Here is a 24,167-nt window from a genome sequence, read left to right as displayed (position 1 = left end):
GTCAATGCTGATAATTTTCATAGGAAGTTGAGCAACAGGGACACCAAATCCTGCAGTTCTGCTGCCATCAGGATGAGCTGGATGCAGCCCTGCCATGGGAGTGTTGCAATGACTGTTCCCTCTTTGCTGGTGTTTCATGTGGTGATTCAACAGTCATCACCTCAACCTTGGCACAAATCTTTGGGCACAGCAAAGGTCACCAAGGGAGGAGAAAAAATACCACAAGTGAAAATCCTGCCATATTTTAAGATAAATGTTTGTGTTTCACGTGGTGTTTGATGTTTGCGTCCCCTTCAAAGTCTCCTGGTTGGATTAAGGGGCATGTCCTGGACATGTCCTTCCTTCTACAGGGAAGGTCTTCTTTGTTTAGGTTGGTACTTGGGATCTTCCCTCCTTGGGATCTTCCCTCCTTCTTCCTCTTTCCATGCTGTAATTGTCCACCGCAGACATCCTTGTGCCATGATGGAGCCAAGGAGCGAAATTCCTTCTGTGCTTGACTAGTTGGCAAAGACTGGATATTCAACAGTCGGATGAGCTGAAGTGTTGAGGGTGAAAACAGAGTTAGAAAGACACAGGACTTCAGCGGGGTAGGGATGATGCTTCAGGGGTGATGTCTGCTCTCTGTCAGGCTCTCCTGTTTCTTCACTCGTGTTTTGGACTGCCATAGGATATTTCCCTTCATTCCCAGCAGGTTTATGGCCAGCAGGGCATAAGTGCAGGTGCAACTGCAGACTCACAGAGGTAGTGTATGAGAAGCCCAAGCAAAGCAGCAGCTCACTCCTGGAAGGCTGGAGGTGTGGAAAGATCTCCTTCCTGATACAGCTCAGCTCTTCCTGCACCAACCTGTTCCTTCTTTTTGTAAACCCATCACTGGAGAGATGCTTGGACATCAAAACTGAGGGAAGTGCCCTTGAAGTTGCAGCAGGACATGCCCAGAGCTTCAGTCCTTGTCCCTGCCCTGCGGGTTTTCGGTGGAAGGGAGGCAGCACATCGTGGTGGTGTGTTCTCATCTCCTGGGCTGCAAAGTCACCAAATAACTCTCTTGTGTCTCCCATCCTGAGCATTGTTCCAGTGCCTGGCTGTGCTCCATCATGAGCCGTAATGTCCCACACCACTGCAGGCTGCCCTGTTCTGAGTCCTGCTGTGTCCCAGGGATGAGGACATGGATTGGAGACAGTGCCTGGGGCTGGGAGGAGCTACAGAAATTCCATGTTTGTTTCCCAGTGCTCATGATTGCAGGGGCTTTATACCAGCAGATGTGGCTGCATGGTCCCTGTGCCGTTGGGACAATTCCAAGGGTAATCCATCCTGACAAGGGTGAGGGCTGGGACAAGACACGTCTTTAAAATTCCTGCAGAAAATATAAAAAATCTTGCATTTTAGGTTCTTTTGATGCAGGTTTTTCTAGAAAACTCGGGGAGTAGCAAAGGGAAACAGGGATCACTTGGGCTGCCCAGAGCCGCCACTACCTCTGGCACATTTACACACTGGGTCCTTAGGACTGTGTGCAGCAATAAAAGCAGTTTATGACTCAGTAATTACCCTGCAAAGACATATTTGCAGCAGAAGGTGATTGCTGATCTGGCTGCATCTCCACTCCTGCCATCAGAGTCCCCAGGGTAGCGCTGGGGATGTCAGACCCTCCTGGGAAGGGTTTCCCAGTGGGAAAGTGTGGCATTTTCATGTCATGCAGAACTCTGAATGCAGCTGATGCCATATCTCCTCAGGAAGGTTTTAATGTCCATGAGCCATCCCACAGGGGCTGCAAAGCTGTTTTGCATCCTGCCTTGCTGCTGGAGGAGTCTTCTCCAAAACCAGGTACAGAGAGAGGGTGCAGAAGAAAGAGAAAAGTATCAGGTGCAAATGAAATGTTTGGGGTTTTTTTCCTCACTGTCAGTTAATAAATCTGTTTGATATGTGAACCAAACTTTTTCACAGCCAAATGCAGGTTAAAAGCAGCTTTGTGCCCATCCTGTCCCTGCAATGGGCTGTGTCACCTCTGGGCCACCATCACAACCCCATTAACACAATGAATCCTTTCCTCCCATCATTTTTATAATTGGGAATATTGTCCTGTATCTCCCAGACACAGCAACCCAGCTGGTTTCAGACCAGACCCAGCTCAGTCCTACTTGCAGTCGTAAAGGAAATACCATTTACTACTGAAAAAAAAATTTTGTAGTTCAGATGCTGCAGCCACCAGCAGCTTTGCCAAGAACTTCAGTTCTTACACAGGAAATGAGGCTCCTTTCAAAGCACCAGAGTGGGGCTATATATATACAGCCTCTCCAAAGAGATATTTAAAGAAACATATTGACACTAGCAAGAACAGGAAAAAATAGCTCTTGGCTGTGGGGAGCAAGGGCTGATGGCAGCTGAGCCCATCCTGGGGGAGTAGGTGATACAGGGGATTAATTCATGGCCCTTTCATCTCTAGGAAAAGGACTTCCTGGGTTTTGTGCTGTGTGAACCCCCATGCTTTCAGTGTCCTGGCTTTTACTGGGAACTAGAGGTGCTGGGGATTGAATTCAGCTTCAGCAGTGAAGAAATGAGTCATCTCATCTCTTTTCAGAGAGTCCCTCTTAGAAACTTATTTCCATCCCTAGGGAAAGAAAATAGTTTGTCTTGTACCAGATATGGGGCTGCTTTTCTCATTAGTGCATACAGGGATGGAGGGGTTTAGGAGTTTTTTTCTAGATATAGAAATATCTATTTTAGATGCAGAAATATCTGAAATATTTTTTTAATGGGGGGGATGGACTTCAGAAAGAGCTAAGCCTCAGGAGGATGAATAGATTTGCTGCTGAAAGTACTGCCACCAGGTTCAGGAGCTTCTGTAGCTGGGAAAACATGATGGTTTTGGACCACCAAGTGACAAGGGGGAACCTTGCCCTGAATTGCACCAGAGGCTGAGTGGGAAGACAGGGATGCTGAGGGATGTTGCTGCCCCAAAAACCCCTTTTCTTCTCACTCAATGTGTACTTCCCCACCAAGAATGTCCTGTGCTGAGGGGTGCAGGGGGGTTCTTGCCCTCTGAAATTTGTCCAGTTTAACTCCATCCATCTGCAGAGCTGAGGAGAAACAGCCAGGAAGGCAGGGTTTTTACTAAATTTTCCATCAGAGCGCTCTGGACTGAGTGTGGTCCCCTCTGCTGACACCGGCTGTGACCCAAGTCCAGCAAAAACAGTGGGAAAGGGTATATGGGATGTGGGCAACTGTCATGAGGAGGGGGTGACTCATCCCAGCTTTGCTCTTCCAGAAGAAAAAACCTCTGGGCAGGGTCTGGAGCTGCAGGAGGGACAATTTAAGCTGAAAGATTGAGAATCCAAGGATGGGGAGAAGGTGCCCATTGCAGCCCATTGCATCATCCCATGTACGTGACATGCAGCCAGGATAAACATCACCTGCTCCAGCACTGTCGGGCACATGACACTGTGGAGTGAGCCCCAGCACCTGGATTCTGTGCCCATCCTCATCCCATCACCTGCTCCAGCACTGTCGGGCACACAGCACTGCAGAACAAGCCCCAGCACCTGGATTCTGTGCCCATCCTCATCCCATCACCTGCTCCAGCACTGTCGGGCACATGACACTGTGGAGTGAGCTCCAGCACCTGGATTCTGTGCCCATCCTCATCCCATCACCCACTGCTGGTTCTGTACCCTCAGAACCTGGGACAGAGGGTCAGCAGCTGGAGGTCATACCAGCAGCATGAGGGCTGGAGGGAGGGCTGGATCCTAACCCTCCTCCCTGCTACCAGCTTGGCTGATTTATTTTGCACAGTCACCAAAGGAGAAAACTTCCTGGGGACAGCCTGTTCCCTGGATGACAGCAGAAACACGCAGCACAGCCAGTGTTTTAGCCCGGATGTGTGAGTCCAGCCCATGGCTGGACTAATTATTCATTGTGTGCTGTTCCGGGCTAATCACAGGGCAAGGTAAATTATCCCAGTCCACAGCAGAAAGGTGAATTATTTTCTCAAAGGCATACACAGACACTGAATAGTTTGCTATGGACTCACCAAGAGAGTTGGGTTGGAAGGCAGCTGTAAAGCTTAGCTTGTTCCACTTCCTGCCACAGGCAGGGACACCTTCCACTAGACCAGGTTGCTCCAAGCCCTGTCCAGCCTGGCTTTGGACAGTTCCAGGAATTAAAGTGGAGCTGTTGGAGCGAGTCCAGAGGAGACCCATGAAGATGTGGTGGGGCCTCCCATACATTTCGTAATGCTTCCAGTAGGCACAGGCATGTTTTCCACACCCAGAGCTGGGTTTCATGCTCTTAGGGCCCCTCCAGCCTCAGTGCTCTGGCCAGAGCACGACAATGCAACCCTTCTCCTTGGGCTGGGTGAAGCCAAGGCTATGCTGGCAGTGCTCCAGCCAGTGGTGTTTATTTCCACACAAGGAAATGAGGAAAACCAAATATTTGTATCTCAGGAAGGGAATTTGCAGCCTTTAGCATGGAATCTTGCCTTCTATTCCCTCCTCAATCATCTCAGACAAGCAGCAATAACACATGAAACACAGTTTCCTCTATGTCCTGGATTTTTTTCCACCTCGGGCTCCACCCTTGTCACAGCAGAGATCCCTGCTGCAGCCCTGCTGTCTCCCCAGGCCCTTCTCACACCTAAGGAGCATGCAGAGTGCAGGTGGTCTCAGCCAGGCAAAGGAGCTTTTGTGGGAGTATCACCTGTGGCAGAAGCAGCCACAAGCACTGGAGAGGTATTGGATGCTGAAGCAGGGACTGTTAAAAGAGCATATGGAAAGCTTGAACTCACACAGCAGAGAATCCTGGAATGGTTTGGGTTGAAAGGAACTTTAAAGACCATCTCACTACCCCTTGCCATGGGCAGGGACACCTTCCACTAGACCAGGTTGCTTCTCCAAGCTCTACCCAGCCTCACCACACTCACAGGGAAGAATTTCTTCCCAATATCCCATCGAACCCTGCCCTCTGGTGTATTCCATGGGACTGTGGGATTGCTGTATTGCCAACAGGGATGGATTGAACAAGGAGCTAAAAATACCAAATGATCGATAATGGCACCATGAACCTGGGTTTTTTTGTTTTTTGGGTGGTTTTTTTGGTTTTTTTTAAAAAAAATCTCTATATTGACAACTCAACCAAGTGGCTTCCTGTAAAGGCAGGAGGGATAATGGAGCTTGGCTCCCTGCCCACACACTGTGCTAGCAGCGGCTTCACCTGCACCCCTCTGTCCATGGGGAATGACATGGTCTGCCCTGGGAGCCCTTCATGGATCTCCTACCTAGGGTGATGTGGAAGGGCTGCTCTCCTCCCTGCTTTCCATGCTGGTCCAGTTGTGGTGAGCAGCTGGGGGAGCTTGGTGCTGAAATAACCCCTGGGCTGCACACTCCTGCCTGCTCCATGCCGGCACAGCCCTGGGGGCAGCCGCCAGCCCTGGCCCCGTGCCTACTTCATCCTGATCTGCTTTTTCCTCTCATTTTCACATGTCCAGTTATCTGCGGCATTACAAGGATTTGAAAATGGCCTTGAGCTTTTTAAGCACTGCTCCCAAGAGGATATTTTTCCTAAATCAAGATTTGCGAAGGTATTTGGGCATTAGCCAGCCAGGGGGATTTCCAGAAGTGTTGGAGCAACCAAACACCCTTTAAATCTGCCTCCATGCAGTGCAGGGTCGGGGCTGGAAGTAGCTGGTTCACAAGGACTTTGACCATTTGTGGACAATTTTTACATCACCAGTGTCAGCATGAGGGTTTTCCAAAGGCTGATCATCGATGGATCTCTGGAAAATCACAGTGGATTGGGATCAGCCCTGAGGGTTTTGGCTGTACCGCAGTGTCTGAGTCCAGAGAAACTCATTGTACCTCCAGCTCCTGCCAGTGCTGTTCCATCCCTGTATCCTGACTAATCCATGATGTGGTGCTGGCAGTGGGGAAGGTGTCTGGTGCAGGTCTTGGCTCTGCTTTGGAAAGACATGGAGCAGTGCAGGAAAGCCAATCCCTGTTACAGCATTCTAACATCCCACTCAGTGGGGAAAAAGCCATTGCCATCAATGTGGTGACAGCAAGGTGGGTTTTTCCTCTAAGTCCCACTATCCCAAACACTCCCAGTGCCCAGCATTCACCCTCTGCTCCTAAAATGCAAGCTCCTCACACAGCCGGCACTCAGCTCCAAGGACCAGACACCGAACCCAGCCTAACCCAGCCTCTTCAGCACATCCCCCAAGGGAGTACCCCAGGGCTGGAAAGCTGCTGGAAAGAACTGAAACCTGAAAAAACAGACAATAAATTGTTTTCTAAGTGGTTGGTGGTTTTCCCAGTGAACCTGCTATTCTCCCTAGAGCTCTGAAAATCCCAGGATCCTGGAGCTCCCGTAGCAGAACAGTGCTTCAGCAGCATTAGGCAGGTGTAAGCTGTGGAACAGGATTAGTTTATTGTGAGGTGGGGAGGTGGGTTTAAACTGCTGGTACACTGGAGAAGCTGGGAAAAAATACTGTTCTCTGAGGAAAGTGAATTTAGGAATCTGAATCTAAGGAGTTGGTTGAGAGCACAGCCCTGATTTGGTTCCTTCCCTTGGGGAAGACTTGGGAAATACAGAGAGATCAAGAAGGAGCAACAGATATTATTAGTCATCCAGGAAGGAGGTGGCTGCAGGGGAAGAGGGTTTTTAGTGGAGTATTTTTAGACCTGGTAAAATGAGCATAAGGAGAGGAAAAAAGAGGGAAAGAGACCTTTGAAAGGCATGTAAATGCTCCCTGGAGCAGTTTGGCCCGGGCTTCCCACTCTCCTCCTGAGCATCAGCTCAGGCAGAGATTTGCTCCAACAGAAATCAGATGTAAAAGCAGTAAGTTTCCAAGGAGCTTCTCCAGACTGCAGTGACAAAAGGCCACACTTGCTGAGACATTTTACTGTAATTCCCATCATTTTAATGGGAGGCAATTGCTGAAATAGAGTTTAAAAGCTGCTTGCAGAGCCTCCAGCAGGTGGGGGAGGATGCTGAACGTCTCTTTTCATACATCGTGATCCAGACCACACATACCATCCTGGAAGCTGGCAGGAGAGTCACAGAGCCACAGGAGGGTGGAGGGTGGACAAAAAAGGACTGGGAGTGAAGCATCCAAGAAGATTCAGTACAGCCAGGGGGAGAAGAGGGATCTGCACCTCTCCAGATGAGACCATGGGATGATGAATGAAGGCCCTCAGGAGACAGGGGCAAGCAAGGAGCTATTTCCCCCCCTGGTTCTCTAGGGAAGCAGGGTCACTTTGCCTTCCCTATTCCCTGTGGGAAAGGCTCCTTCCTACCCCAGTGGAGGCAGTGCCTGGGATGAAGCATGTGGGTTTGCACATCTGACTGGGATACTCTGTGTATCCCCCATTCTTCATGGGAGCCCCTGGGAATAACCCAAGGGCATCCTGGAACAAGGAATGCCTCTTCACCCTTGTGTCCTCACAGTGATTAAGTGAACTACAGCAAGAAAGGGAAGAGATGAAATTTCCCTTCCACCTCAGTGGATCCCTGAAGTGGTAGGATTTGTCCCCATAGGCTGCACCAGCCTTTCTTGAGCCCTGGATTGGATGGGTGTTGTCATTCGGCTCAGTGCTTCCAGCTTTCCTGGTCTCTCTGGAACTGGGGTTTCCCTTTGCTCCGAGGACCCTCCCAAAATTGCTTTTAAGTTAATTTCCATATTTTCTGCTCGAGCTGTCTTGGCACTAATTCTTGCCCCATGAAGCTTCCCCCATGCTCTGAAGCCAGGTGGATTTGGAGCTCTCTGCCTTTGCCCCAAGTGCTTCTTGGTGGTATTCAAACTCTGGGCTTTGCCAGCTGGAGCAGCTCAGCCATGAGGAACCACACTGCAGCTGTGGCCTCAAATACTTGGATGTTCCAGCTCTGCAGGAGACCCTGGATACCTTCCCCCTGAGCTGAGCACTTTGTTCAGGGGGGAGCTGGTTTGAAAACATGATTTGGAAAAATAAGTTTAATTATGATGAGCTGATTTTAATTTGGGGGATTGAATAGGGATGCTGGGAGCACAAAGCCTGTGACTGGGGGTTAGGCAGTCTGGCATGGCTGCACACGGGTGCAGTGTTATTACAGCATGCCACCAGTAACAGAAAAAGTGGATGTATCCTGTTTATTATTTTAGAGGCTATTTTCCATGCAGGTGGCATTGTAGAGAAAGTCACATCCATCTTGTGCATGTGGGATGGACTGGGTTTCATCCAGATCCTCTTTGGCTTTGGCTGTGCACTTTGCATACCTGTCTTAAGGTCTCTTCATGCAAATGAGCCATTAATACTTGATGACCAAGTGCTATTTGCAGCACTGTGGCCTCTGGAAGCTGTGGCTTGGCTTCCTGGTGACTCTGGAGATAGTGCCCTGGAAATTCTGGACTGTACCCCTGGGATATCCTGGGGCAGCAGGCAGCAGCAGTCATGGCATGGAGTTCAGAGCAATGCTAAACCCAGCTAAGGGGGAACTAATTTAAGCTGGGGGAAACACTAGGCTGGGGGTGGGCTGCACACTGAGGATCCAAGCTCTCACTTTTCATGTCAAGAACATGGCTGAGAGTCGCTCCCTGAGGGGCTTCACTCTGGGGAGGGCACAAAACCTGGCCCCATGATGGCACCTTTGACAGGAGCAGGTACCCTCAATAGGGGCAGATGCCAGCCCCAGTTGCAGAGCACTGATCTGTGCTCATTCCCAGGCTCCAAGCAGTATCCAGACTCTGCTCCCGAAGGAATTTGGCTGCTGCTTGAAACCATCTAGTCTAGCAGAACACATTAAGCCCAGCAAAAAACCTGGTGAGCTGTGTGCTCTGAGACAAGAGTGCTGCCAAGCGCTGCTCTGTCCATCTCTCTGTCCATCCCAGGGATCTCACAGGGGCTTTAACAACCACCTGAGGAAAACACAGCCTGGACTTGGCTGTAAAAATTCCCCCAAGGCTGGGATGAACTGGATGGTAGCAGCACTGGGTGTTGAGAGAGTGCAGGGATGGCAGCACTCTGTCCCCTCAGGGATGTGGGATCCTCTTTGTCTCATTAAGAGGCCAAGTCACCATCCCAGAGTAAGTGGCTGAGCCGTGACTAGACTGCCATAATCCTGAGGGATTACTGTGTTGGCTGGGCTGGCCCTGCAATTTGTTCTTCGGGCTCTGAAGCATCTCCTCTTTGGCTGGCAAGCCAAGGACCTGGGCAGTGCTTTGAGGTTGCTTTTAGGAGATTCACTGAGTGATAGAAGAATTGTTTGGGTTTCTTTTGTGCCTCCCATCAGAAAATGTTCCTTGAGCACAAGGAGGACCTGGGAAAAACCAAAATCCTCCTGCCTGGATGCTTTCTTGTCCCTTGGCAGGGTGGTCATGGTGGTCAGCGAGCCGTGCCTGCCTGCCCGTGGGACAGGCTCAGGCCAGAGGCTTGTTACCACACTGGTTTAATTGCTTTTGTTGCTGGAGCCAAGATGCCAGCAGCTGAGTGGGCTCTGGAACAAGAGAACCCTGGGCAGGTCCCAGACAGACCCCAGGCACAGAGATGGGGCAGAAGGTGGGGCAGAGGATGGTGCGGGGGGGCTGACAGGGAGTGGACCAGGGGTGAGACACAGGGGTAGGGAGTCTAACAGGGAATAAGAGAGGGGTATAGCAGTGGAATAGAGTCAGGCGATCGAGCAGGAGGGTGCAGGTGGTAAAAGGGATGAGGCACGGAATGGGGCAGGAGGCCGGGGATGGGGCAGCAGATCTGGCAGTGGGGTAGAGGTTCGGGTGGAGGTCGTGCAGGAGATGAAGCGGGCATCTAGCAGTGGGGCCGGAGATAGAGCAGAGCTGTGGAGGAGGACTGGGGCGGAGCTCTCCACCCGCCCACCGTCCGGCCATCATCCCCCCCGCTCCCCTCTGCCGCCCTCCCCGAAGCGGGCGCGGGGGAGGGCGGGCGGTTCTGCGGGACGCCCCCGGGCGTGCCGCCCCCTGCGCCCGCCCCCGAGGCTCCTTTGTTATTCCGGCCGAGCGCCGCGGTCGTGCCGCCCCTCGCGGGAGCGCGCCCCGTGCCCGCCCCGCGCTCCCTCACCTCGGCCCTGCTCCCGCTCCCGTCCCCTCCCCGCTCCCCCCGCCCCGCTCCGCCGCCGCTGCTCGGCAGAACCTTCCAGCGCTGCCGCCCCGCGGGGCCGCCGCCATGGGCGCCGCGCCGCGCTGAGCCCGCGCCCGGCGCCCCGAGCCTCCGCCATGGAGCTGGGCAAGGTGGTAAGTGCGCGCCCACGGTCACCTCCCGGGGACCCCCGCGCCCCTCCCGGGCTCGTTCCTGGAATCAGGGTTTGCATACAGGGAAACTCCTTCCTGGGGAAGTTCGTTACCCTCGGTATCGACGGTTCCCGGAGGAACATTGCGGGGAGCGGGGATGGTTCGTGTGGCGGCGGAACCCGCCACCGGGTGTGGGGGCTCGTCTCCGTGGTGATGCGGAGCTCCCCGTGCGGCTGCGGCCGGGGACGGTTCGCTCCCGCACGCCCGTGTGTCTTCCCCCAGCCCCCGGCTCGGCGGGGTTCAGGCCGTGCCACGAGCACCCGTGTCCCCACGAGGGTTGCTGTCCCCATGCATCTCTGTCCTCACGAGCACTCGTGTTTCCATGCATCCATGTTGCCATGTCCCCAGGAGAACCTGTGTCCCCACATACCTGTATCTCCCTGCACCTGTGTACCAGTGCGCAGTGCCGCTGTCACAGCTCCTCCGGCCCACGGGGACTGCCCCTCGCCCAGTTAGAAGGAAAGGAAACAAGTTTTGGGAAGGAAGTGAGTTTTTAGGGACTGTTCCTACAGGGAGCATGTTCATCACTGCGCTGGGAAGAGGGATTTGGGTTTTCCTGGTGCTCCAACATGTCCCTCAGATGCAGCATTGAGCCCACGTCGTCGTGGCTGCTCTTGGCACCATTGTAGGATCCAGACACCCAGGGGGGATAACGGGAGAGTGATGCCCCATCCTGCTCCCAGAAGTTGCTGCTCACCCAGAAGCATTGCAAGAAACGATTTCCACCAACACTAGATCCGAGCTTGATTTGGGAATATCCTGCTAGGGCAATAAGCACCACCGTGTTCCTGCTGGGGTGATGCTTCCCAAGAAAGGTGGGTCCCAGATGGCAGCTGATCATAGAAATGCACATCTGGATGAGTTCCTTGCATCTGCTCCCCAAATCTTCCATCCTCACTCCTTTATCTCTTCCTATTCCAAAAATTGCCCAAATGTTTGCATCTGCTGGTCAGCATGACTGGGAATGTTTCAGGAACATATGAAGGTGGTGAAGACCTTCTTGGACTGTTGACCCTGTCAGACACAGCCACGCTCCCTCTCCACACAGAAATCGCCACTTCTGGAAGAGATTATCCTTGCATATTTAAAATGAAAAGCCTGGCTATTGGGGCAGCTCATGGGAAAGGCTCTGGCTGCAGCCAGGCCAGCTGGGCATGTGGGGCAGCATTGATGGAGTGCCCTGAGCAGTAATTAAGTGAAAAGAGTAATGTGCGGATGTGCGTGTCTTATTGGAGGGATGAGGATCCTGGATTTCCCCCTGGATTTCTGCCTCTCCTCAGATCCAGCTCCCTGTGATGGTCTCTGGTTGTGCTCTGGGGTTGCCGGGCAGCGGCAGCCTAGGCTCTGAACTTCACAGTGTCAGCTTCCCAGTTGGTTCCTGTGAGGTCTGGGTTTTGTAGCCTTGCTTCAGCATCAGCTTCCAGCCTTGCGTGTCTCCTTGTGATCAGAGACCTCTGAACCTCATACGACCACTGCATTTTCAGGCCCAGGTACTTTTTTCCCAGGTTTCTTCTTCATCTGTGCTGGAAGAGCTCTATTATACTCCTCTATTGGGCACTGCTGAGTGCTGGAGGGGCTGGTGGTGTCATCAATCTGAAGTCATCATCCTCCTGGCCTCAGGAGAGCAGACCTGGAGGCAGCAATGCCAGAGCAAGGTCTCTGCCAAGAAGAGCATCATGGTGATGCCATTGGATTCCAGCATGGCTCACAGAACCTGTTGCTATCTTCTCGGGGACTCTGTTTCGGGGGGTACCATGTGCAGGCTGTGGGACAAGGTGTTCCCAAACACCTACACTGGTATCACTTGGGGTTCAGGGCTGTTTGTGGATACCTTGGTCCTCTTCCTGCTGGCATCTGGGCTGGTGGCATCAACATCTCCTCCTGGAGAGGGATATCTGAAGCCACCACCACTGGGAGTGACTCCAATAGATGCAGTAAGGTTTTGGGGTCTGTCACTAAAATATGTCATTGGTTTGGGGAAGATTGTTGTTTTTATGGCCCAAGCGATGGGAAATCTGAGACTTGTGTCATTTTGGGAACTATTCTAGTCTGCAGGGAGAAGAGTGGCAGCATCTTTTGCAATATGCTCACACAGCCTGAACAAGAAGCTTCACTCCCAGAGGAGCTCCAGCCGGGAGGGGAGCACTTGCTTTCCAAAGTCATGGATTCTGCAGCAAATGCAGCCAAATAGCTTGGATTAAGTGGTGGGAAGGTATTTTCCACATCTTCTGACTCCCTGCTCCCAGGAAGTCTATGGAACTGAGTGCAAAGAGAGGTGGAGCATCCTCCTGTACAATACGTAGAAATATATCCCTGGGTTTTACCTCCCATGTGGCTGGCCAGGCCTGCCAGTGTTGCTTTCCTGCCTTCCTGCCTCCCTTTCCCTCCAGCTGCTGGCAGGCACAAAGCCAGGTATGTTTCCTGCTCCTCCTGCTGCTGTCAGGCCACAGGTACCCAGCATGGGGGGATCGCAGCCACCCCAACTGTCCCCGGAGCTCCTGCCAGTCCTCAGCAGAGCATTGACCAGGTGTTATCCAGCTGGCTTTGTTCCAGGATTTTTCTGGACAAAACCATTCCCTGAGCCCCATCGAGGTTGGGATTTGACACTAGCTTCTGGAGGTGGGTGATGTTTAAAGAGAGATGCTTGAAAGAGCTTGCCTGCCTCCCATGTCCTACACACCTCCAGGGCCTGAGCCAAGCTTGGCTATACTGGGATTTGCATCTTAATTAAACCCGTGGATTTTTTTCTTCCAGGCTTGTTGTAGTCAAGTCCTCCTGCTCCCTTCTCCGAAGCGCCTGCATCTGCAGGGCTTGTGAGCAGTTTTCCAGAGGTATGCTCCACCCCACTCTCCATTTATAGAAAGGAATTAAGAAGAAATGAAGGAGCATTACTAAGAGGATTTGCACTGCGACTTGCTCAGTTTCTCCAAATAATTTGCAGTGGCTCTGGATTCTTTAACCAGCACTGGCTTCCTTTTGGAAATGAAAAAAGTTGGAAGGCATTGTGCTGCTCCTGAGCTTGGCTCCACAAGCTTGGCTCTTTGCCTCCAAATGGGAAATTTTGCATTCAGAGAGTGAGAGCGTAATCTGGGGAAGACTGGTGGGGAGTGAGGGTATGTGTGGCAGAGGGAAGTGTGTGTCAGGGCTCAGAAAGCCTTGTCATCCCAACCCTTTTCCTCCATGCAGTTTTGGGCTTCTCTGTCTGGAGTCTGCAGACACATGCCCGGAGAGGTGACATGGGACCTGGTCCATGGGTCACCCCAGTGCAGAGCTGTTGATGGCTCTGCCCTGCTGTGGGATCTCCTTGTGAGAAGGACTGGGCTGGATCAGGGGTTGGGAATTCCCATGGGACATAGCTATTGTGGCCTGTCAAGCCATGGGCAGTAGACCTTCCACAGGTTTCTGGGAATCCCCTTGGTATTGCAGAGGGAGGAAAAGACTATTGGAAAGATCCCATTGCTCAGGGATAGATAGTCCCAGACTGCTTCTCTCCCAAATGGCCTGTGCCTTTTCATGCACATTCGTCCCCCTGCCAAGTGGCACTTGGAAAGCTAACAGTGCTTGCAGCATTCCCAGCCCCAATGTCCTTCCCAGCCCTTGCAGCACCCATGGAGCCACTCCCCAGCCTGGCAGAGTCCCATGTGCAGCCCTGCCCCAGGTCCTCCCCCACTGAGCTCAGTCCCACATCCTGGCCCTGTGGCTCTGCATGAGTGGCTGGATGGCAGTGTCCCCCTCACACCTCTCCCTGTGCAATGGACCCCTCTGGACTCTCCTCCTGCTTCCTACCTGGCCCATTGCACAAGAGGATATTCCAGAGTTTCCTGTCCCAGCAGCAGGGTGGGGTGTGGGGCTGCCCCATGTCCCCAGTGTTCCCTGACTTGTTCACAAAACCAGGGCGGGGCCGGCAGTACTGCCCAGATGTGTTGTGGTGGGTCAGAAGTCACCCTCATAGGTTGGAAGCTCGTAATTAAATAAAAAATTCCATCAACTCCAAGTGTGGGATGATGGTGGGAAGGGGCATCTCTGAGTTAGGATGAAAGACGCTCTATGGGGAAGGAGTCTGGGCTTGCTGTCCAGGCAGCCCCAAATTTCCCTCTGTTCTGACCCAATTTTGTGGCCAAATCACCCTCCCTGACCCCACTTGTCCTCTGGAGGTGACAGTTCCAGCCCTGGTCTCCTGCTGCTGCTCCATGCTCTCCCCAGCTTACTGATGTGGGTGCTGCCAGAGACACTGATATGGCAATTTGGGCATGTCCCAAGTGGCTTCCGGGATGGGACCTCTGCCCTGCACTTCTGGGGATGCAGTATGAAAGTAGGGTGTCCACGAGTACAGGAAAGTGAAATCCAGTTTTCCCTCAGAAACCTTTCTGCCTTCCAGATAGATGTGCATGCTTCAATGTGCTTCATGGAGTTGGGGAACTTTGGGATGGAAGTTACAGCTGGTCCCTGCCTCGAACCAGGGGCTGCTAGCCCCTGTCACACTCCCACTGTCTCTCTTCACTCTGGGAGGTCACTGGGCCTTCCTTGTTTGGAAAAAAGTGTCCTTGCTTTACTGGGAAAAGCTGGCATGAAAGATCAGTTAAAGTGGGAGTTTCTGGCTTTCCCAAGGATACAGCACTGCTTCCCTCCAGAGAGCACCCTGTTCTGGTTGTTCAAGGACGGCAGGAACAGCTTTGGGAGAGTGGTGCCTACATTTTGCCTCTGGCTGTGAACTTCTACTCCCCAGCTCTGGCTTCGCATTTGGCTTGTTGCTTGTGGTCCAGAGCTCCATACTGAGGCAGAATGTGCATTTAAATGCTGATCCTGGCACTCCTCACTGTGCTGGCTGGTTCATCACGACTGTCCTGAGAGTCTCGGGGGCTTTGGGGCTGCAGTCTGGGATTTTGGATGAGGATAAGCTGTCGGGAGCTGGATCCATGGCACGTGTCACAGGTGGCTGTTGGGATGCAGGCATCATGCTCCAAGCCTCATGGGCATCCCTCACCAGACTGGCAGAGGCACCTTCCCAAGTACTTTTTTAATGCTGAATTTAATTTTATGGCTTTCCTGGCAAGGGTCTATGGCTGCTGGGACAGGCAGAGCTGCAGAGATGACTCCCACTTTTGTCCTCATATGCTGGGAATGTGTTGCCTCCATCCAGCCCCTCAGGAAGGGATGGATGGGTCTCTCCACTGCTTCTTTCATCTCTCCTTAAGTACCAAGCTGAGATCCAGGTTCTGATCTGGGTGCCTGGGATGGGTGTCTTTCAACTGGCAATTCGGGGCCCCTGACACCTCAAAATGAGCCTCTTGCATCTTGTTGATAACCTCCCATGTCATCTCCATGGTCCTTACTCGTCACCTCCATGGTCACCACCCAGAGCCAACAGGGATAGGGCTGCAGACACCACAGACCAGTGGCATCCCTGCAGCAGAACTGGCTCGTATTGGGACACACGGTTTCAGCAAAGGCAGTGCTTGGCTCTGGGCTGGGGGTGCAGGTGTGAATGGGGTCTCATCTGCCTCAGGCCATCATCATTCCCACTCCAGCTGGCACATATTTCCGTAGCAGAGGGACTTCCTGGGAGATGGGGGCTGTACTCCACCACATTTGGGGCTCCTGTGGGTCCCTCCAGCCCCACTCAGCACAGACTCACCTGGATCTGTAGAGATGAAGCCGTGTGGGGCCACATCAGAGACGGCCAGGAAGCAGGGTTGCAGCAAGATTGTAGTGAGAAAGGCATTGAAATTAATCTCACAGCTTTAATTGGTTTATATCGGTAATGAGCTGCTTCTGGCAGTGCTGAGCCAGACAGTTCCTTCTCTTGACAGTGGGATGTTCACAGACCAGGTGCCAAGGAAGCACTTGGTGGTGTGGGAGCTTGGGGAGCGGATGACCCTGAGCTGGCATCTTTGATCCATGAAGGATCAGAAATGGGGTAGAGTTAAAAATCCTGCCTGGAAAATCTTCCAGCGGCTGCCACTGCCTTCCATAGGATAAATACTGGCTGGCTGTGCCCAGGCTCCTCAGCACGGACTCCCCAAGGTCCTCAACACCTCCATGACAAGTCCTGCCTGTGGGTTCCACTCCTGTCTCTCTAATCCTGGAACAGGCAGGACCTTGCTAGGCAGCCCTGGCACTGGTCTTGCCATCCCACTGCCTGATTTTTGGTGTTCCCCAAATTGTCCTCCTCCCCATTCAGCACCCCCAAAAGGGGGTAGGAGCTGCCAGCTGCTGCCCGTGATCCAGGGGCAGGTGTTGCGGGGAGGGATTTGCCTTCCCTCTGCCTATCCCTCCACTCTGAGGGCAGCAGTGGGTTCTTTGTGGGCACTGCTTTAATTACTTCATTATTATCCTGAGTAAATGAGTCCTGGCAGCAGCTGAACCTGGTGGATGCCAACTGCATCCCAGAAAGGCATCCAGGAAAGGTCATCATCCAGCTGGCACAAGCAAGGATTGGGGACCTGGATGGGACCCAGCCACTGCAGAGCCAGAGGGTCTCAGTGAGCAAGGGGAGAACCGTGAGGGAGCCTCAACCCTTCCCATCTCACCCCCCCATCTCTTCTCTCTTGCAGACCGTCAGCATCAATAAGGCCATTAACGCGCAGGAAGTGGCTGTCAAGGAGAAACACGCCAGGAATATCCTTCTCAAAGCTGGCCGTGGGACAGGGAGTGTGGGAGCAGGGCTGGGGCTGCCTGGAAAAGGGGCAGCATCAAGAGGGTGTGAGGAGAGGTGCCCAGAGTGCTGGGGAGGCTGGGGGCTATTAACAACATTGGATTTTTTTCCAGTGTGGTATGGGGTCCCTGCTGCTGCTGTCGCAGCCTCTGGATGTTGGTAGGTGCCCAGGCTGCTCCCAGCACAGCCAGAAGACACACAGCAGTGTGGGTGCCCACAGCAGGCTGGGGCACTGCCAACAAAAGTGGATCCCCAGCATCCCAGTCAGGCACCTGGGAAGGCTCAGCAGAGGCACAGACCCAGCCTTGTGTGTGCCATAGTGCTCCCAGAGCAGGGCTGGATGGGAGAAGGTGGCTTTTGCCACTTTGGGGACAGCATGTACCTGGGCTAGGCGTCATTTGCTTCCTGTGGTGGCCTGGCCCCGTTGGGCTTTGTGGGTGCAGTTGTCTTTGGGTGGCCATTCTCCATCACCAAAGGGCAGAGGAGTGCTTTCTTGACCCACCAGCACCATGCATCCTGGGCACACACCATGAGAAAGGAGCACAGACCTTCTGGTCAGTGGTGAACCGGCTGCCGCTGTCCGGCAATGCCGTGCTCTGCTGGAAGTTCTGCCATGTCTTCCACAAGCTCCTCCGGGATGGACATTCCAATGTGAGTGCCCAAAGCTCAGCTTGGGGCCAAATCCTTTCCCCTGCAGGGCTGCAGGGTGATGGGAGACGCTGAAGGGTCAGTGTCATTCTGGCGAGTCAGTCCTGTGCTGGGTACTGGAGTCCTCTCAGAGGGTCATTTGCCTCCTAGAGGTAGGAGTAGGGCCTGGAGCTGGAACCCTCCTGGAGGGGTTGGTGTGCTCCTGAGGGTCAATCCTATGTGGACACCAGTGCTGGAGCTCTCCCAAAGGCTCAGTACCCTCCTGCAGGTCAATGCTGAGTGCCAGAGCTCTCCTGGTGCTGCCCTGCCCAAAACCCTGTGTGCCTCAAACCCCAGTGCCAGCAGCAGTGCCAGTGCCAGAGGAGACTGCTCAGCACCTGGCAATGACATTGGTGCAGGAGCCATTAGCAAGGATCCTCCTTTGGGCAGCAGAGGCACCCAAGGCTGGCAGTGGCAATAAAGGGTTAGGGATGCATCAAAACTTCTCCTTTGTTACCCAGTAACAAAGGTTTCAAGTATGGAACACTGTCCTGATGCTCTGCCTACTGACTATCACCATCATTCCTCCAGGTCCTGAAAGACTCCATGCGATACAAGAATGAGCTGAGCGACATGAGCAGGATGTGGGTAAGTGACCAACCCTGCCAGCCATGGGGAGAGACCCCAGGGGTGCCTTGGCCAGGCTGGCAGGGGGTGTAGGCTTGTGGGGTTCCCTCTCCCAGGAAGCAGAGCACAGCCAACCTGTGGCTGTCGTCACCTACCTGGGCTGGGTTTCAGTTGCATTCTGCGTTCCCTTCCACAAAAATCAAGTTCCTCATTCCTACTTCATGGCAAAACCCAGTAAAAACTCTGCTCTGACAGTCAAATGAAGCATTGAAACTTGCAGAGGAGGTGATGAGAAGGTCTGACCAAATCTCTTCAGTACAGCCAGCCTGCATCCAGGTGCCAGCAAGGAGGGTTTGGCTGTGGTTTTGGGGAGATAAGGGAGGGGTCAATCATTCTGCAGCAGAAAAAGGCTTTTCCACAGCCTGCCCTGGATCTCAGCATCTTTTTGGGGTCCCCACAGGGCCACCTGAGCGAGGGCTATGGTCAGCTCTGCAGCATCTACCTCAAACTGCTGAGAACCAAGATGGAATTTCACACAAAGGTAAGTACCCCCTGTCCCCAAGCCTATAGCAAGGGGTGGGCACTGGGCTGGCAGCAAGGGACCAGCATGGCCGTCCTGCTGCTTCCATGAAATATTCCCAAAGCTGCCCGTGGCCATCAAAAATGGCACAAGGGCCAATGTTTTGGGTGTGTCAGGATTCCTGGTGGCTCAGGGCTCCTTGGGCTGGGCTGGGAGTTGGTGGGCTACAAGTAGTAGGAGACACACATACCCCTTTCTCCCCCAGCTATCCTCTGTCGCTATAGGACACAGAATGATTCACATGGACACAGTTGAATGTATTATAGGGAAAAGGATGATTTTATTTTTGTGACTCCAGTATTTATAGATTCTTGACAATGACCGGGGATTGGATAGTTAGGTTACTACCTTCCCAGTCACTCTGGTCGTGTGAAACATCCATCAAAAGACATTTCTAGGAAAGAATGTATAAACATCTATGTTTATAGTTATTTTCCTGGGAAAATGGCTAGTAACTATGAAAACAAGATCAGAAGGTCTGATTTTCAGGGAGACAATCCTCAATGGGAAAACAGGGAAAAACTGTTGAAAAGAGGTGTTTTCTGTGCCCATCACCCTGTTTTGGAAGTGTGATGCAACCTTTCCCAACATGCCTGGGCAGGTACCCCCTGGCACAGATATCACTCCATCCTGTCCAGCTCTCTGCTGGAAGTCCTATTGCCTCCCTACCTGGCAGGTTTCTCAGCCCAGGAAGAATCTTTCTTGCTGGGAAGAGAACAGATGCTATGGATTAGGGATGCTGTGGTCACCCAGGGTTCAGAGATCCTGTGCTACCTCCCTTTTTCACATATCACTCCCCTGGTTCATCCAAGAGCTGACTTTGAGGCTGCAGGATCACGGCCCTGGTGCTCCCAGAGCTGTGGCCAGTCCATGAGATCTTCTGGACCCCTTTTCTGACTCCTGTTTTCCCCACAGAATCCCCGATTCCCTGGAAATCTGCAGATGTCCGACCGGCAGCTTGATGAGGCTGGGGAGAATGACGTCAATAACTTGTGAGTGTGGGGCAGGGGAAGGTCAGGGAGGGAGTGGGTGCAGGTGGGTGGCACAGTCTGCCCAACCCCACCAGCCACATGACCAAGCAGGGACAGGACCATTCCTCATGGGTGGCCTTGGGGACAGTTCCCAACCATTCTCAACCCTGTTTCCTAGTTTTCAGCTGACAGTGGAGATGTTTGACTACCTGGAGTGTGAGCTGAACCTCTTCCAGACAGGTAAAGCCCTTCATTACTCTGAAACACGGTGGAGTGAGAGATCTGCTGCTGTCCAGCCCCTTCATGGGGCTGATCTGAGTTGGAGGAGGCTCTGACAGGATGTTGGCTGAGGGCACCACAGCTCAGCTCTTATATGGGCACGTCACCTGAATTATGGTTCAACAAGGCAAAGTGAAGTTGCTGCACCTGGGTCAGGGCAATCTCTGGTATCAATCCAGGCTGGAGGATGAAGGGATGGAGAGCTGCCCTGCTAGGGAGGACTTGGGAATGCTGGAGAATGAGGAGTTCAACATGCCCCAGCCATGTATGCTCCAAAACCCCCTGTGCCCTGGGCTGATCCTCTAGCGTGGGCAGCAGGTGAGGGGGTGATTCTTCCCCTCTGCCTCACTTAGGTCAGAGCCCACCTGCAGAGCTGCCTCCAGCCCCGGTGTCCAAGCACAAGGACATGGGGCTACTGGAGCAAGTCCAGAAGAGGCCACAGAGGTGCTCTGAGGACTGGAGCCCCTCTGCTCTGCACACAGGCTGGGAGAGCTGGGGGTGTTCAGCTGGAAAACTGAAGGCTCTAGGAAGACCTTAGAGCCCCTTCCAGGGCCTAAAGGGGCTCCAGGAGCACCAGAAAGGGACTTTGAGTAAGGAATGGAGTGACAGAACAAGGGGGAATGCATTCCCACTGCCAGAGGGTGGGGTTAGGTGGGAAATTGGGAAGAAATTCTTGTCGGTGAGGGTGGTGAGGCCCTGGCATAGGGTGCCCAGAGGAGCTGTGGCTGCCCCATCCTTGTGTCCAAGGCCAGGTTGGATAGAGCTTGGAGTGCCCTAGTCTAGTGGAAGGTATTGGAATGAGATGGTGTTCAGCTGCTCCAAGCTGGTTTTGGAGCATCTTCCCTCTGGCACACCCAGCACACTCCAGTGGCCAGTGAGACAACAGTGACAGACAGGGATTGCATGTCAGCTCTGCCCAGGGACACTGCTGGGGCTCAGTCGTGGTTGGAGGCTTATGGTGCCAGGCTGGAGTGTTCCCAGGCCTGGGTGGGAGACATGGGTGGGAATTTCCCCTCCCGCTGAGCTCACAAACAGCTGCAGAGCAGCTCCAAGGGCCAGTGGCTATCTTGTTCTGGGTGACAACTGTGGATTTGGCAGACACCCTCTGATGCTGCCAGTGCTGCTGGATCTGATCCTGCACTCCTTCCCTGCAGTGTTCAGCTCCCTGGACATGTCACGCTCAGTGTCGGTGACAGCAGCGGGGCAGTGCCGTCTGGCCCCACTCATCCAGGTGATCCTGGACTGCAGCCACCTCTACGACTACACCGTCAAGCTGCTCTTCAAGCTCCACTCCTGTGAGTGTCCCCAGTACCACTGCCTTTGATGGGGGGGACACACAGGGAGGCACTGGGACCACCACCCTGCTCAGCCTGGACTGTTCACCACCACCTCTTCTCCAGCCTCTTTTGGGGAGTGGAGTCACCATGGAAAGGAGGTGCAAGACCCATATCCTTCAGGATCTGAAATTGTGGCAGCCATGAGCCCACACTTCCCTCTGCCCTGGGAGGTGTAGGGCGGGGTCCCCTCCTGCAGCGGGACACTGCCTGGTGTATTTGGATCCCCAGAGGAGGGTGGACATCTCTGGGAAAGAGGCATCTCCACATGGCTGTGCTGATGGGTTGTTCCCTGATCCATGAAGACACCCGCTGACATTTCTATTTGCTGCTTTTTCCAGGTCTACCGGCGGAAACACTGCAGGGCCACCGAGATCGTTTCCTGGAGCAGTTCCGAAAGTAAGTGCCCAGACCCAGAGCATTGGTGCACTGGGAGTGCTCGCAAGGCACTGTGATTAAAAATGAGTGAGCAGGGGCATGCTGTGGTACATTATTATTTAGAGTAACCAAAACAAAAACTGGCCACCAAGAGCAGGGACGGGATGTCATGGTGTCAGGGGAGGATGTCATGGTGCTGAGGGACAGCTTGATTCAAGGTCACAAACTGCAAGGAACAGATAGCAGGGGTGGTTGTGCTCTGACCGCACAGGGACTAACCTTGGGACAGGGATCAACAGTGCCAAGATCCTGACTGAGATGCTCAGGTGACTGGGAGAGGTGGAAGCTAGGAGTGGTCAGGCTGGGCACTGTCCCTCCTCCCCAAAACTGTAAGTCCTGGAGGGAGGTACCCTACTTCTGGGGAAGATGCTCCTGCAGGAACTGAAGGTGAGGGTGTTGGCTCCCCTGGGAACTCAAGCCCCCCTGCTCCTGAAAACTTTGGGTAGGCAGGAAGTGGTTTAGGTTGGAAGGGACCTTTGAAGGTCATCAGGTACAATCCTCTGCCATATTCAAGGATACCTTCCGCTAGACTGGGTTGCTCAAGTTCCAGGTCCTGCTCCCTGCCCAGCTCTCCAGCAGTGGGAGGACTTCCAGGACCTGCCCTGAGTTTGGTGGCAGAACAAAACACCTTCCCCTTCAGAGCAGTACAGTGACCAGGTGACACCCCCTGGGACCAGGCAAGGGGTTGTCCAGGTTGGACAAAAGCCATCCCTAACTCCTCCCTGCCCCTTGCAGGCTCAAGGACCTTTTCTACCGCTCCAGCAACCTGCAGTACTTCAAGCGGCTGATTCAGATTCCACAGCTGCCAGAGGTGAGACCCTGCAGTCCCCATGTTCCCTGTCCCTGTGCCCAGGGAAAGCAGTGGGGGCACTGGCAAAAGGCCCAAAAAAGCCTCTTGCTGCCTTGCCCAGCTTCTTAGGTCTGGTGGCAGACCTAAGAAGCTAAGACCTAAGCGTGGGGCTCTTAGGCCTTGAGCCTAAGAGCCCCACGCTTAGGGGCCTCATTCTTTTATCCCTCACTGGGTGGCATTCAACTGGATGGAGCTGCCCTCTGACTAGAAGCTGGGATCCCCTCTCTCACTGATCCATAGCCCTTGTTGAGACCCAACCCTGTGGGTCCTGGTTCCATTCTCATGGGTCAAGGCATGGCCAGCTCAGCTCCAGGGCAGGATTTCAACCAACTGTGCCTTTAGCCCAGCAGCAGTGCCAGTCCTTCCCCCTCAGCCCTACTCCCCTCCCTCCCCAGAGCCCTCCCAATTTCCTGCGTGCCTCTGCACTGTCAGAGCACATCAGCCCTGTGGTGGTGATCCCCGCCGAGGCGTCCTCGCCTGACAGTGAGCCCATCACCGACCTGGTGGAGATGGATGCAGCCTCACAGGTGAGGATGGTGGATCTCTCTGGCTCTGAATCTGGGGTTATTTCTCCAAATCCATGGTGCAGTGAAGGCTGAGACAGTGGATATGGCTTTGGGAACTGGAGAGAGAGATGGGTTGCTGCTGGGTGCCCCATCCAGGTGCTGGATGTCCCATCTGGGTCCTGTGTATCCGATCTGGATGCTGAGTGTCCTGCCTGAGTGCTGTTAGGGTTGAACTAGCCTGGAATTCTCCCAGTGCTGCTCAGTGGTGTGATGGGCAGGGAGAGGCTTGGCTTCAAGCATTGCCATGGAGACCTTTAGATCTTCACCCTCCTCTCCACCCAAGGGTTGTCCTCAGGCATTGACTGGGGAGGGGAAGGAGCATGCAGTGATGTGGCTTTGGGGATCTTCTTCCCCTAGGAGTTAGGAGGTGGGGATGAGCCACAGATGCTCCATGGAATCAAGTTCATCACATTCAGTGTTCTGGAAGCAGGGGTGGAACCAGCCCTAGTGTCCAAGCAGCTCATAGGCTGGCTTGGCAGTGACACTGGGGATATGGAGGGACAAGAGCTACCAAGTGGTGGTGGGGTCATTCCAAGTCTGTCCTGCTCTTCTCACAGAGCCTGTTTGATAACAAGTTTGATGACATCTTTGGCAGCTCCTTCAGCTGCGACCCTTTCAACTTCGACAGCCAGAATGGGATGAGCAAGGATGACAAGTAAGTAATCCTGACGATGCTGTAGAATGGCCAAGATTGTATTGGGAACTCCCTGCCTGGAATAGCATCACAGCCATGGTGACACAGGGGGCACCTCCCCTTCCAGGCTGTGTCCCCGTGGCACTGAGGGTGTACTCCACATCTCTCCCTCCCAGGGACCGGCTAATTGAGAAGCTTTATGGGGAGATCACAGCCCTCAAGGAGGAGCTGGAGAACTTCAAGGCTGAGGTGGGTGACAGGCAGGTGGGCAGGATGAGACCCACTGGAAATGTCGGGTAGGCTGGTGGGTGTGTCCCTGGGTGGACAAGACAGTGACCCCATCTC

General features: G+C 53.6%; 1 protein-coding gene and 2 long non-coding RNA genes across 10 annotated transcripts in view; 2 read left to right on the top strand and 1 right to left on the bottom strand.

Moving 5' to 3' along the window:
* The window catches only part of HIP1 (huntingtin interacting protein 1), a 34,703-nt gene that overhangs the window by 2,605 nt on the left and 7,931 nt on the right, over positions 1–24,167 (top strand). For 4 of the 8 annotated variants that reach the window (XM_015646598.2, XM_015646597.2, XM_015646596.2 and 1 more), the window contains exons 2-13: positions 16,816–16,879; positions 17,425–17,567; positions 18,135–18,191; positions 18,631–18,711; positions 19,666–19,742; positions 19,900–19,961; positions 21,155–21,295; positions 21,676–21,733; positions 22,508–22,583; positions 23,018–23,149; positions 23,746–23,843; positions 23,999–24,071. In XM_015646598.2, coding sequence (XP_015502084.1) covers positions 16,816–16,879; positions 17,425–17,567; positions 18,135–18,191; positions 18,631–18,711; positions 19,666–19,742; positions 19,900–19,961; positions 21,155–21,295; positions 21,676–21,733; positions 22,508–22,583; positions 23,018–23,149; positions 23,746–23,843; positions 23,999–24,071 — 1,062 coding nt within the window. The other 4 variants (XM_015646591.3, XM_015646590.3, XM_015646594.3 and 1 more) reach the window with 3 other exon arrangements.
* Positions 338–6,282, top strand: LOC107212845. Its single transcript, XR_001524556.3, has 2 exons — positions 338–1,818; positions 3,260–6,282. It is a non-coding gene; the product is annotated as an uncharacterized LOC107212845 (long non-coding RNA).
* Positions 3,359–3,716, bottom strand: LOC117245282. The gene is made up of 3 exons (XR_004499829.1): positions 3,645–3,716; positions 3,485–3,564; positions 3,359–3,404 (listed from the first exon to the last, which is right to left on the bottom strand). It is a non-coding gene; the product is annotated as an uncharacterized LOC117245282 (long non-coding RNA).

Source organism: Parus major, chromosome 19 (genome assembly GCF_001522545.3).
Source record: "Parus major isolate Abel chromosome 19, Parus_major1.1, whole genome shotgun sequence".
In the NCBI taxonomy this organism is placed as follows: Eukaryota; Metazoa; Chordata; class Aves; order Passeriformes; family Paridae; genus Parus; species Parus major.
Note: the sequence above shows the minus strand (reverse complement) of the source record. Positions and strands in the feature narration are given on the sequence as shown.